Consider the following 14,764-nt stretch of genomic DNA (forward strand, 5'->3'; position numbering starts at 1 on the left):
TATTAAAAATATAAGCAATTACAGTGGAAGCCCTTAAAGGTTTTCATGACCAAAAGCTGCTGTTGTCTTTCAAACTCCTGCAACATATCATGCTGCCATACCAGACACTCTGCCTTCAGGCATCTTTCTCGATATGCCCACGTAATGCTGTGACAGGAGCTGAGAGAAAGGCAAAGAAAAAAATCTGGGTAGCAACAGATCAGCACTGGTAACTCTCCATTCAGAGGCAAAACACAACAATAGCACAAGGATATGTCACCAGGAATGTTAGCTAGTCTGTTTTGTCTGGTTCATGAGAATCAGTTGCTACTTCTTTTTTTCTACTAAAAATGGGAAATTGCAGGAAGATGGTCAACACTAGGGATGGAGGAGGATGTTGGGAAAATCAGGATGGATGTCTGAGAGGTTGCTAAGAAGATCTTTTTCCTAGAGAGAAGATACTAGGAAGACAGAGGTATGAACAGCCTAGTAAGAAAAACTGGGAATATGTGGCCTGAGTGGGCCAGTTAGAAGTCATTGGAGGAGTCGCACAGAGAGAATCAGGACAGGTCAGTCGGAAGATGTTAGAAAGATTAGAGGGAGTTAATAGGAGGACACAGAGATCAGGGAAGGCAACAACCAAACCAGTGGTTGCCTAATTTAGATAACAGCCTTGTGTGTCATGCGTGCAACCCTCTTGCAACTTTGTGCAATCAAGCTGGAGTCATTGCTCAGGCAACACCTGTCATCTTGAAGACTTGCATAAACATGTCAACAGAACTAGACAAGTCCCTGGTAGTTATTTCCCTGTGAGAGCTGATATAGATTGCCACAGAAATATCCCTGCTATAAGTTAGTTACTGACATTGCATTAGCCTAGTTTGGCGAAGCAGCAGAGCATTCTCCTAAGATTTAATGGCTAGTTACTTGTGCCATTTGTGTGTGTGTGTTTTGTTACTTGAACAAAACACACACACACAAAAAGGGATATATAGTCATGTGTCTCTAAGTATGTATGCATATATATGTATCATTTTAAAGTTTCATCATTTGTCAATTGGAAATATGTTTAACCTTTCAGAGGAAATTTTGTTGTTAACACTGATTTTCCATTTTTTTAAACCAGTTGGGAAATCTGAACCAGTGTCAAGATTGTTGTATCAGTGCAATGCATATCAATTTAAAGAATTCTGGGAAAGAGAAGTTTACACATCCTTTTGCCAAAATGATATGGTCCAGTGAACTATGACTAACTTTCTCTCATTTTCTTCATGCATATGGAGTTGCAAGATTAGTTGGCATTGTTCTAGCTAAACCTGCTGTAATGTAATAATGCCGTTGACACTTGTTTAAAATAATGCAAGCATGTATTTACACGTAGTTGAAATTGGCAATGCACCCTAAATATAAGAGAAGCAGCTCTGCCATAGACAATTTGATAGCAAATATTATTTCAGTCTAATAAGATCTCTCATGCCAAACTTTATTACATGTGTACATATGTATATATAAAGATTTGATAATCAGATTTGGGGGGGGGGCTTTCCAATTAATCTTAAATCAGAATATAAATAAATACACATATGTAATCAAAATTAAGTATATATGCCACATTATGCCTTCATTGCAAGCTTTGCACACGCATACACAATCTGGTATAGTGTACTGATTCTTCTGTCATTTCCCACAATGGCAAGGTGTCAATGATATTGGTTAATCCTGAGTAGGTCTATCTTTGGGGCTGCTAATAGCTGATGTTGACTTGATGGCACAGAATAAATCAGTCATAAACATGTTGCTTTGTGGATAGATCTACAGTATCTGCAATAAGGCTTTTTTCTTTTCTTTCTTGGAAGATATCGTGTCGTGGTCCCGTATCCCCCACAGAGTGAAGCTGAGATTGAACTGAAGGAGGGTGACATTGTGTTCGTCCACAAGAAAAGGGAAGATGGTTGGTATAAAGGGACGTTACAGCGGAATGGCAGGTCAGGCCTCTTCCCTGGCAGCTTCGTGGAGAGCTTTTGAAGGCTTGGGTTGTGGACTTGAAGGACCTCCTGGAGGAAATGCTGGAGCACAAAACCATATAAAGCAGCAACAAAGGGAAAGTGCCATAACGGGAGAGAGCCATGATTATGATTCCCAAAGGCTCTTTGATTGACCACCTGGAAACAAGGGGTCTTTGCAGCGCTTTCAAATCGTACATACAGCAGTATGTTGGAGTCGTGCCTTCTACATGGAACAGATCAGAGATGAAGAGGACACATGTTAAAATCCAGCCAGTATATTTCATGTAAATGATAGAAGTGTGTTTGGAAAAGAAAAAAAAATGTGTTCTATTGCTGTAATTTATTTCTCTGAGCTGCAGTGTTCTTATTACTGGCCTAGGGAAGAGAAAAAGGGACTGGATTTCAGAGGGCAGCCAGGAAAGGCTTCTTGTCTGCCCTCCAAATAATGGGCATATGCAGAAAATACAGTATGGCTTGCCTAGAAAGAACCAGAACCCCAAAACATAATTTAATTCCACATATACCTCAAAAATACTTAATTCTATGTCCTCATTATGACATTCTCAGCCTGCCACCACAGCCCAAACTTGGCTTTTCTTGATTTGGTTTGTAAGTGGTGTTTCCTTCCCTTCTCAGCCAAAGCTTCTCAATCTGACCACCCAGAGGGCTAATGCAGTCAGAGACAGCAATCTGCTTAGCTCCAGTTGGCCCAGTAGATCCGCTGCAAGAATGCCCTTTGTAAGAGTTGTAAGAGTACCAGATACTTTTTGTGTGTAGCCTATTTCTGTGAGTTGTGGAGATTGGACTTGGGAACAGATTTTCCAGGAAATTACTATTTCCACATCCAAACCCTAAAAAAGCATTGGAACTGACAGGACAGATGGGTTGTGAAGGGATCTCTTGCTTTCAGAAAAGTAGGAAGCTGTAGGAGAAGCTGAATGAGAAGGGCTGGGAGACAAAGAAGGCTACGGGTAACAGGGAAGCTGTTGCTCATCCCTGGCAAGGCAACATCTCCTGCACTGGGCATCAAATGCCCTTTTTTGCCAGGAGGCACATCACCTGGAAATGAGCAGTCGGCCAAATTTACTACATAGCCAAACAAAGTGTGGGAATTTTCAGATGGAGAAAATCTGGCCCAGAGCAGAGCTGGGACTTCTGCCAGTGGAAGGCAGCCTTCCACCTGCTTGGCACTGACTGACTGCTTGTCCTTTATTTTGGCCTGTATTTTGTTGTTGGTCTTTGCCCATGCAGTACTGGGAAGGGAGGCAATGCTCTGCCTGTGTGCAGACAACATGGAGTCAGCAGAGAAGCAAGGTAACAGGAAAGCTGCTGCTCCAAAGAGCTGACAAGCTAGAGCACCATCAACAGATCAAAAAAAAAATTTTGGAGAAGGATCTGGAACCGCAACCACAGCTTTCTTTGGACAACAAGTCCCATAAAGGCAAACAGAGGAAAGCGGTGTCTTCTTCCATCTGTTGCTTCACTCAAGGCTTGCCTGCTTGGAAAGCCAGCCTTAGGTCTTTGAGTCACAGCTCCCATGATTTCATTCCCTTGGCTTTGCTTGAACCTGTGTGGAAAGTGCTCTGCCCCTTGGTTTACAAGTGGGTGGGAAGGAGCAAAAGCCCAGGGCCACAGCTTTCAAAAATCCTGGTTTTTCTTGCCACAAGATTAAAGTTTTGATCTCCCATTTTCCAGGAGACTGAGAGATCAATATTCCCACTGTCTCCCTTTGACAGCTGTTGACACTGGAAAATCATTCTCAAAGAAGATTAATAGATTTGGCAGAAGGAAAATAAGAATCAGAGGAGCTGATTAAGGAGTATTAAAGTCCCCAATTCTGCCTCACTGACATTTGGGAGAGTGATTATGTTTAGACTACCCACTAGTGGGAGAGGTCAAGCGAATGAGGAAAAGGATGACAGGAATACACCAACAGCTGCACTGAAACTAGCTCACAATACAGAGGGAAAGGTCAAACTGCCCTGACCTGAGGTAAAGCCCAACTGAGTTCATTGTGTATTCCTGCTGCTGTACAGAAGGAGGAAAGTATATAAAAGTAACTCGATAAGCTGAATGGGTACCAACCAGAATCTACTTTTAGTTTGAGTATCATCTTCCAGGGCTTCCAAATCTCTTCTTCTGTGTCTAATGAGCAGCTCTTTACCAGCTCACGTCAAAGTCCATCCCTTTTCCCCAAAATATTGCTAGGAAACCACCAGTATCGAATTGATGCTCAACAGGTCTATGCTATTTCATTTGTTCCAAAATACTTTTTGGCTCCTCTTTTAATATTCAATTTTGATTGGTGCTTTATTTTATTAGGATTTCAAAGAGAATGATGTTTTGTACAATATAACTTTCTAAGGTAAAAAATATTAGTATTCCTTATAAGTAAAGGACTTCTTTACAAATAGGGAGCAGTTTTTAGAATGCATTTAAAAGACACCTATTAGGAAATTATTGTTGTAGAGGTAATTGTTATCTCTGGTAGATCTTCATTTTGAAGTACCAGTGTAGGGAATTAGTGATCCTCCTGAGGTCCTTCAGATATTGATGAATTACAACTTTTAACATCTCACACTATTGAACCTGCTCCCTAATTGTTGTAGTTTAACATCTGCAACACCATTGGCTCATTGCTTCTGCTAAACACAGGCAAGCAAACTTTTCCCTTGGATAGTACACCATGAGCTGCATGAATCGGGTTTCATAATGAAGATGTGGGGTTCTGGGTGCACCTTGACTTGCTTCAAGCTTGAGAAAATACCTTTATGCAGAAGACAAGCGTTGGATTCTAATCAACCTAATATGAGAAAACCAGGGCAAGATGCCACATTTTTAAGTTAACTCCCAAGAAAGAAGAGTGGAAGGAAAGCAGTTGCTAATCACTTCAGCAAGAAATCTCATTGTGCTATAATAAATAAAGGATGGTCTATAGAGGGCAGAAAGAATCTCTGATCCATAGGGCAAATAAAAATCTCCTTGTAAGACTTTGCTCTGTGTCTCAGGCCTTGCCTCTAACTCTAGTGCAGTCCATCTTCTACATCCACCATGTCCCCACCCCAGGAATAAGTTAAAGTTAGGGAGGGCTGTGCTTTGGGGGCCAAAGCCAAAAAGAAGTTTCATGGGAGGCTAGGATGTTATCACTGCCCCAGTTGATGCCTCCTTGAAGAAGATGACCTCTGGTGTCACTGTTGTTCCCCTCTAGCATTTTTCTGCAAATGGAGGCTCCATTTTTTCAGATCATCTGAATGTTCCATTGGCTGTGTGAGGAATTGACCAACCGGCTTGTCACCCAAGCCTGACATTCATGCAATTTCTGTTGCAACCAATGGGTCAACTTTCGAATGATCTGAAGAAAAAAAAGACCTTGCACTTGTGTGAAAACACTGGGCTTGGGGGGAGAGGAATAGGAAAATATGCATTAAGCTAAGGGGTCTAAAGGGGTCTTTAGCTAAAGGAGATTGTTTAAAAAAATTAGTTGCAGTTTAAGAGAAGAACTCCAAAGGAAGAGATTGGCTATCAAACATTGCTACTCCTGTTTCAATAACATTCTTCCAAGTTACACTGAGACTTCAAAATTGTTTCCATAGATCAGGTGAAGACTATTTTAAAGTATCTCCTATTATAGTGGGCAACCATTTCTGGAGGGGTAGGAGTACAGTAAAAGCAACCAATAGTTACCCACCCATTTTAGGATCGGCTGTGTCCTGTCTCAATTTGACTAATAGGAGTTCTTTTGCTAATACATGCCTGTTTCCCAATTCTTCTGCAAAGCCACATCGTGAAATTTAACAGAAGATACCTGGTGTATCTGGATTCAGCCCATTCTTTGCTATAAGAATATCTGTGCATAAACTCAGATTTTACTACTCTAGGAATTTTGTATCAGTTCTAGGAGCTAATATTAGATTTTGGAAGATCCAGCGCTGTAGCACTGCTAACGGTTAACCAAATGGGTGGGAAAGTCTTCTGGTACAGTGGCTGAATAGCATGAGGTCCTCTCTCCTACAATCATATGCAAAAGGTCTCATGGAAGCATGAAAGGTGTTCCATCTAGATGGATGATCATTTCTAGAGAATGTGAAGCTTTTCCAGGACAATTCATTTTAATTGGCTTCCCACTTGGCAATAAAAAGAACACTGCAGACTCCCACAAGCACAAAGCATTGCAATTTTTTTTACTCTGTTTTACCATCAGAGAAAAAGATAACGTATGATTTGTTATTGTAGAAATTTATCATTCTAAACACTATTTAGTTTTGTAACCCAAGCTCATGCCCCAACATTTCAGGCAACAAAAGCTTCCTATAAACAGAAACCTAAAGATGCAATAAATAGGGAGCCAAGAAATAAACCTACAAGTTGGCTAGTGACATTGCTAACATTTTTAGGAGGTGGGATAATATTTTTAGTCACATATGTGCTACGTTTCATTTAGATGTCAGAAACATCTCCCAAAATATTCTCATTAAGTTGAAAGGCATGGCTTTCTCCTGCTTCAAGCATGTCCATTTTGTCATACAATACCTGATGAATACAAGAGATGCAGACCATTATCCATCCAAAATGTAAGGTATATTTGGCTTTGCATATTTTTAATGTTGTCAGAACCCAAATTAATTGAAACAGCAAGCAAGCATTTGCTTACTACAGACTGATTTCTGATGACACCCATCTTTGGACAAAGGCTTGAGAAATTAGAGGCTGATCTGTTGGCTGTATGCTAGGGAGTGGCCAGTTGGTACTTGAAATGACAAATGTGCATGTAATTATTTTACAAAAAGAAAAACTCAGAGGGAATAATACAGTACTAATATGCTGAATTATTAGGTCTCTGTGCTCAAAAAAAAACCCCAAGAGAACAATCAGAACAAAGCAAATAAATTCAGCAATATCTTAACTATTTTTCTTACATTCCTTTTCTGTAATGTAACTGTACATACAGTACATCTTTATGTACCCAGAGTTGTAGATGGGACAGTCTAAAGTTTTGGCACTGTATCTCTGTTTTCCTAAAATGAGAGGTCCAAAAGTAGAGTGGATGCCAACATTTTCAGCTGTCATTCATATATTTCAGTTCCTACCTTTTGGAATTAAAAAAAATACCATCCAGCCCACAACTGCTGTGAGGAATGTACTGTAGCAATAGCATATCTCCCTCCCTCCCTCCCTCCCCTCCAGTTGAAGAGAATGGAACCAGGCTTCCCCATTCCAGCCTGAAAGCCTCCTTTTGGGTAGCACATTCCATGCATGGAGTACCTCCAAATCCTCCCTGCTCAAAACTCAAATACTTCCCAAGATCCAGTCAAAGCAAATCATTTTAAGTCCTTTTGTTTTTAGTGGCATATAGTTTCCATATGGTTAATTTCCCCATTAAGCTATAAAAGATCTTAGAGAAAATTAGACATTACAAACATTCAGGCAAGAGTTCAGAAGAGAGAGAGCGAGCTGGAATGGAGATTGAAAAGGAACAAATGGAAGGAAAGAGTAATGTCTTTTCTTGTATTCTGTTAGATCATAACACTCTCAACTGCTATGCAAGACTTCAGCCACAATTTTGCATGAGTTTTTGGATCTTCCATGGAGTGGTAACTCCCTCAGATAGCAATTAAGTGAAGAAATAATAGGATGGTCACTTCCTTTCCAACAACTTTGTGCACAAAATCCTACACACACAACACACACACACTAAAGTGTTATGGGGTTTTTTAAATATCGGGTCCTTTGAAGCTGTAAACTATGTTAATGATGATTGAGAATTTAATTGACAGGAGAAAGCTTACCTAATCCCAAGAGGGCAGCCATGGTGAACAGGAGGAGTCCAAAATGTATGGACTAGAAGGCAAATGGAAAGTCCTTATTTGCCACTGTCCTGAATATCAGGATTCAAAATACTCTTCATCTCATACCTCTCTGCCTAATTTTATCCTTTTGTTGGTCTGGTGAATAATTCCCAAAAGCACTGGGTTTGCGTGACCTACCATTTTGTTTCCTAGAAATATTTATGGGATCTACTTAGGGTCTAGAAATTTCCCTGAAGATCTCATGGATGCCAAACAGCTAGTAACCAATGTTGTGTTTTTCACATGTTTTAAATATCTCATTAAGTTGGCATACCAAAACTGGTGTAGTAGAAGTGATATTGGAAGGGACCAATATTTTGGGATCACTTTTTTAGCTTTGCTCCTTGGAAAGTCATTTCTAAGTTTGTGGGAATATGAAAGGCAGTTTGTGATAGGGAAACTAAAGGTAGAGTTATTGTTAATGAGAGGGCACATCCACTCCCCCTTAATACAGACAAAGGGTTGCCTGCTGCTAAAATAACTGGCTTAGTAAACATGAGGCCACATTTATTTTATATTGGCTTCTTTCCCATGCTCAGAATGTAGAATTGCAGAGGTTTGTAGTTCTTGTACTATACACTCAACTGGCCACCTTGAGTAATGATTGTGCAAAAGAACAATTTGGGGAAAAGAATCAATGTCTTGGTAGAGCCCTTTGGGCAGGGGACAACACAGCTACTAGGTGTTATTGGATACAGGTGTTTAATGCATAATCTGTGTGAAGCCAAAACAGCCAATAATTTACCCCATTTTTCCCCCAGCCAAAATACCCCCTCTTCAAAATTCAGTATTTTTAAAAAGAGTTTGGTTGCCACAATTTCTCCTCCAGCATTAGGTGCTGCAAGACTCATCCATCACACTTCATCTGAGGATAAAGACCTCTTTTGACTGTTCAATGCTCTGCAAATATGGGTTGCTGAGTCTTAGATCTCTTTCATCGTGGTAGCTGGGACTCATTTCCAGTGGTCAACCAATCCCGCCTAAGTAGCACAAGCACAGAGGCAAAGGCAAAAGCACAGACTTCAGACAGTGACTTCTCTGTCCTTCTATGAAATTTTACTTCTACAGTGAGTCCATTGAGAAATATTCCTTCAATGGACTGAAAGCATGGGGGAGGGAGGGATTGAGCACGTGCACATGTGTGCGTTTCCTATGACAGAAATCTCTGAAGAAATTGTCCTTGCAGCCTTCTTTTGTAAAAGGCCAAATTTGTTATACTGGGGCAGGGGGGGAGAGGTTTCTGCAAATGAAAAAGCCTTTGTACTTTGCACATGTCAGAAACAAGGGTTTTGTTACACATGAATGTTAACATATTATTTAGAAAATGTCAATGGTTGTTATGAGTGCAAATGACCGACAGTGACAGTGTTCTCATCCTTTAAATAAAATAACCATTAGTGTAACCTGAGTGAAGGAGGTTTGTTTTGCTTGGCTGGAGAGCAGTAATTCAGAAAAGAGACAGAACATGGTGCATGGTTAACAAGCAGTGTAAGTGGCCTGGTCCTCCAGCCTCTCAGCAGTTTCCAGGATCTCTTTCTTTTTTTCTCTCTCGGAACATTCTTTTCTGATTAGCTTAGTGATTTAGTGACAGAAGCAATTTATCCTTTTATTTTTCTTGTCTTACTCATTGCTGATCCACACAAAATGGAATCCTCAACTGTCCCAAAGATGACTGAGGATTGCCGTTGGGCCAGCGTCTCCATACCTAGGGTCAGCACCCTTCAGTTTGCCTCAGATAGCAGGATTTTATGGGTGGATGAACATTTCTGACGAGTGGGAATCAAATCTGGACAAGGATTAATAAAGCAAAGTTATAATTTTCCCAGAAAAAAATGCTGATTGGATGAAACAGAGGTTGAGCCAGTCTCCTGGATAGTTCTGTCCCATCAGGAAAATCAGTGCCAGGCCAAGAGTTTTGTGGGTGCATGTCTGAAAACACAGGCAGAAAGAAGATTAACAATATCAGAAAATAAAAGCAGAGACAGTGATAGACCAAGAGGGGACACAAATAAATCCATATCTTTCTTCATTGGTAGGCTGTGAGTTGATGAAGAGTTAAAAGACATGGGAATTACCCTTCCAACACAATTGGCTGTTTCTACAAAGATGTAGAAATCTGGAATTGTGAAGGCTCATTGGGCTAATCTGCAGCATTAAACTGACTAGAAGGAGAGGTCAGTTTAATAAGGGTCCATAGAACATAAACACAATTTAGGCACTTGTCTGGCCTATGGAAATTAGTCTTAGAAATAGCATAGCATGTTATATGTTACTTTGGGAAATATGGGCTTGAATTATACAAGCGCTAAAGGCTAGAGAGCAAGAAACAATAACTAGTCATCGCCTACTTAACACCCTTCATTGGAGGCAGGCACCATTTTCACACAAGGAGACCACTATATGTGAGATCTTTCCATTGCTTTACTGGATGGAAGCACCTTTAGGATGCTTTCCACATTTATATACTACATTTATATACCTCCATTTGTTCCTAATGCTATCCTTTATGCACTGTTATTTAATCATAAAATATTTTGCCACATTAATTACAAGCCAGCGGATCAGAAATTAATTAGAATGGGAAGTATGTTCCACAAAAAAAATAACACTTTTATAACTTTCATGCTTTGAATCCAGTAGTTCCCACAAGATGGTTCCTAATATCTCAGGATAAAAGACTAAAATAGCAGATGATAGGACTGTGGTACATCTTGGAAAACTGCAACCAATCACAGGAGAAAGACTCATTAGACAGATAATGAGTATTAAGGCTCAGAGCCAAACTGCATAATCCCAATTCACAAGGCACTTCTTTGAATTGAACTGTACATTTATTAAGCTGCTACCTATAAACCTCAATTGCATCACCACTAGTCCATCTTCAATCATAGAACAATACCGACAGCCATTATAAAGTATCAGAAAGCTTTCCAATAAAAATCCTTCAGTGTTGTCTCGAAATGAGTAGGAATATTATCCTCAATATCTGGTGAAATCCACATGGTGCATTTCCATAAAGGTTTCCCAGATAGAAAATGGGTGTTAGGTCTTCCTCTCATCATAATATTGAATTATGATTTACAGCACATACATCCTCTTCCACATGCTCATGCGTATCCATCTCACATCATGCCCTCTGCCTTTTCCATCCACTCTTTGCCTTTTCCCCCTTGACCATCTTCCTTTGATGCTGATCTAGATGATGGTTTCCCAGTTGGCCAGCTCTTGGACTTCCTGTCCAAGGTCTTTGCATAATCTTCCCCCTGGACTCTTTTCTGTCAACTCGATCTTCCAGTTGAGAGAAGGTGATGAGATCCCATTGCTGCTCTTTCCCAGACTGACCTCCTTCATCCCATCATCAACCTCTGAACTATCTGTTAGGACAAGAGGCAGAACGTTGCTTTGGTTAGAGCCATTTTCTTTTTTTTCTTTTTTATTTCCTCTGATAATTGTCTGGGGTCTGCATTAATGGAAATGTAAATTGACTGCCACTGTGCTAAATGACAATCGGGTTTTGTTTGACAGAGCTGAAAAGTATCTCATTGAGAATGTTGGCACCAAACAATCTAAATGCAAATGTAGGTGGGGCTGTGGGAGGAGGACATTTTAACTTCTGATAAGGTTATTGGATAATGTGAGGAGGTGGAAATGGCTGCCAGTTCATAAAAATCATCAATTTTGTTACAGTTCAACTGCAGGGGCCATTGTTCCAGTTTTTTTTATTAAAGGACTAGGCTATTTTCTTTTCCTCCCAATGACATAGCCTTAAAAAAAACAAGAAGTGCAATAACTCTGCATTACATGATTTTCCCCCCTCTCAGAGTTGGTACAAATCTAGAAAGTAATTATGGGAAATTACAGTCCATCCTATAATTCTGCTATTTCGACAGGCTGTTCTGGCCCCTGCTTTGAAGGAGGGACCTTGACCCTTTTCCTTTCTTAGACTTCAGATGCAACATTAGATCAGAACCTGGTAGAAACCAAAGCCCATTCGATGTTTCTAAAGCAGTGGCGTAGCGTGGGGGGTGCAGGGGGGGCCGGCCGCACCGGGCGCAACATCTGGGGGGGCGCCCATTAAGCTCGCCGGAGGGGGACGATTGTGCTTCGCCGAGGGTCGGAGGAGCGAGCGAGTGGGCGGAGCATAGAAAGCAACCGCATTCGCTGCGCCCAGCCAGAGCGGGATCCCGTCCTCTCGCGGCTGCGGATTGCCTCCTTTCTCGGGTGGGGGTGGGGAGGCTTGGCGGCGTCTCGCCTCCCTCTCTCCCGCCGCGGCTCTCCTCCGCTTGGCTCTCAACCTGCAAGCCCGCCCCCCGACCCAGCTCCCGCCCCCATCTCCTCCTTTCCCGGAGGTAAAGGTAACAACTGCAGCCGCCGCACCTGCGGCTGCTTGCTGCTCCTCCTCCTCCTCCTTCTCCTCCTCCTCCTGCCGTATTGACTCTCTGTGGCCACTCGGTTCCCCCTGCAGGAGGCGATCAGGACGCCCCCCCGACACACGTCGCCAGCAGCGAGAGTTTCCAGCCAGTCCGGCGAATCTTTGGGGCGAGGTGCCAAAGAGAAGGAGGCGGCTTGGCTTGGATAAGCAGCGTCTGGGCAGAAAATAGGTCAGGCGCCACAGCAAGTATGAATTCCTGGGGTTCAGCCTAAGCAGGCAAAGCTGCAGGGTGGGTTGGTTGGCTTTTTCGGCTTTGGAATAACCTTGGGAAGCTGAGGCATTGTAAGTTGGAAGTCATTGTTTATTGCCTAACATGTTGGGTCACCCCACACCACATGCTAAGCCATAAACCGTGGTTGGTATCCAGGGTTTAGGACAAGATGGAGAAAACTAGCCAATTGTGGGATCATAAATCTTGATGAAGCCCATCATCGCTCCATGTGATGTATGCACTCAATCTACAAACGTAGTCCAAGCCTATTCACATCTGTTGTAAGGTCATTCTCTCATGGGGTTTATCTTGACATCCACTAAGAGTAGAACAAACATGCCCCATTAACCATTTTCAACGCCATGTCCTCTCTTTGTCTCATCCTAAATCACAGCTGAGGCACCTTAAAGTTGCCTTGTTTCAGTTTTAAACTAGCATTTTCCCTCTTCTCCAGAGACCCTTTTTTGCCTTGAACCTAACTCAAGGTTAGGCAACCTTGGCTCTTTTATGACTCATGGACTTCAACTCCCAGAATTCCTGAGCTAGTGGAAGAGACTCGAGTGCTAAAATCCACGGGTTAGGGGGCGCAAATTACTTGCCTTGCCCCGGGTGCTGACAACCCACGCTACGCCACTGTTCTAAAGGATTACAGGGTCACTAAAAAAAAGTCTACAATTCATATATCTAACTTCTGCCTAATGATAGGAGTGCAGTTGGCATTACCTAGACCCTAAGCACACTCTTGCGAGCCTCTTTTAGAGAACATTAACATAGGAATCAATCCTCCACCCACTTCTTCCACTTCCAAATATTTGTGGAAAACCATGCCAAGTCATCAGATTGATTTGGAGAGCTCCCAGGAACAGTTTAACGAACATTAGGTCCCTTAGAATCCAGACTATCTGTTCTCCATGTATGTTAGGGTGGACCTTCTCAGAGAATCTTCCATTAATTTTACGGGAAGCTTTTATTTATCCTACCAGGCAATCAGTTGCAGTGTACTTTTAATCAGGACACAGCCGGGAAGACTACATTTACTCTGATCATTTACATTTTCTGCCTCAGGAATCAAAACATGTTGGTCTCTCTTTAGCATAATCCTTTCCTTTTTTTTAAAGTGCCTATGCCATTTACACTGTGGAAATCTTAATCTACTCTTCTCTGCTGATATCTCCACATTGCAGGGATTTCTTTCTTTCCACACATATCTATTTTTCCTCAGGCGGCAATGAACTTGTCTCTTCCATTACTTAAGACCTGGAAGATATTTTGACTCAAGACATTTTGCTACTGCCCAAAACAAAAGACAAACTGGCCCTCTCATACCACTACAGATACCAATAGGTGGGCTTGGGCCATACTACAAAGTTCCAATGCTCCCTCCCTTGCCTAGCATTGTAATTTGGCCTTTTTTATCCATCTGTGTAGGAAAGAAGCTTAATAACCTAGCTGCTATATGCATGTTGCAATCCTAATAATTAGTAGCCCTTGAGTTGTAGATTAAACACAAAACAAGGATTTAACATCATTGCCTGATTTGGTGTTTTTTTTAAAAAGCAAACCAATGAAAGTAACATCTTCCTATCACCTATTCCTCCCTTTTATAAGCCTGTTATAAATATGTATTTTTTGGTTTGGTTTTCCCAAAGGTGCTTTTTCAAGAGGCAACTGGAGTTTCTTGTTTTTCTTTGAAGAAGAAAACCATGATCTGGATTACAGAGCATAGACGTCCTGGTTTGATTTATTCTGACCACTTTCATCTCACAGTGTCTGCAACTGTTGCTTGAGAAGTTCCTCATCTTGAAATTGGCAAATTGTTTTGTCAGGTGATAAAAAATAAAACACACACACACAGCTGCATCTTGCTATAATCTCGTACTAATAATTTTGATAGAGTGCAAGCCTGTCGGTGAGGGCAATTCTTTAGAAATTGTGGGCCAAAAAATAGCTTCCATCTGTAACTAGTCCATGAACTCAAACGGATAATGGACTTTGAAATGCCAGTTAATTCAGACTCTTGGCTTCCCTGAATGGACCCAGAGGACATATTTTAGAAAACAGATTCATTTTTCTTTTTCTTCCACCAATCATTGCAAGATGAACACACTGGTAAAATACAGAGAAATATAAAATTGTATATGGCTTATATAGACTATGATTCTCCAGGCCCAGTGAGAAAAGAAAGAAAGAGCCTTGGTGGCGCAGTGGGCTAATGCCTCCTTAAGTAACACCAGCTGCCTGCAATTAGTGCAGGTTCGCATCCCACCAGGCTCAAGGTTGACTCAGCCTT

The 14,764-nt window shown here is 41.4% G+C and overlaps 1 protein-coding gene across 1 annotated transcript in view; it reads left to right on the forward strand.

Moving 5' to 3' along the window:
• The window catches only part of SH3RF3 (SH3 domain containing ring finger 3), a gene marked incomplete at its 5' end in the record, with an annotated part of 107,584 nt that extends 104,715 nt beyond the window's left edge, over nucleotides 1–2,869 (forward strand). Inside the window, one exon of the mRNA XM_081326395.1 lies at nucleotides 1,836–2,869. Within this exon, the coding sequence (XP_081182521.1) occupies nucleotides 1,836–2,004 (169 nt within the window). The 3' untranslated portion in view covers nucleotides 2,005–2,869. The remainder of the gene's footprint in view (nucleotides 1–1,835) is intronic.
• Between the last annotated feature and the right edge of the window lie 11,895 nt (nucleotides 2,870–14,764).

This window comes from Vipera berus (assembly GCF_964194415.1).
Source record: "Vipera berus genome assembly, chromosome: 4".
NCBI lineage: Eukaryota > Metazoa > Chordata > Lepidosauria > Squamata > Viperidae > Vipera > Vipera berus.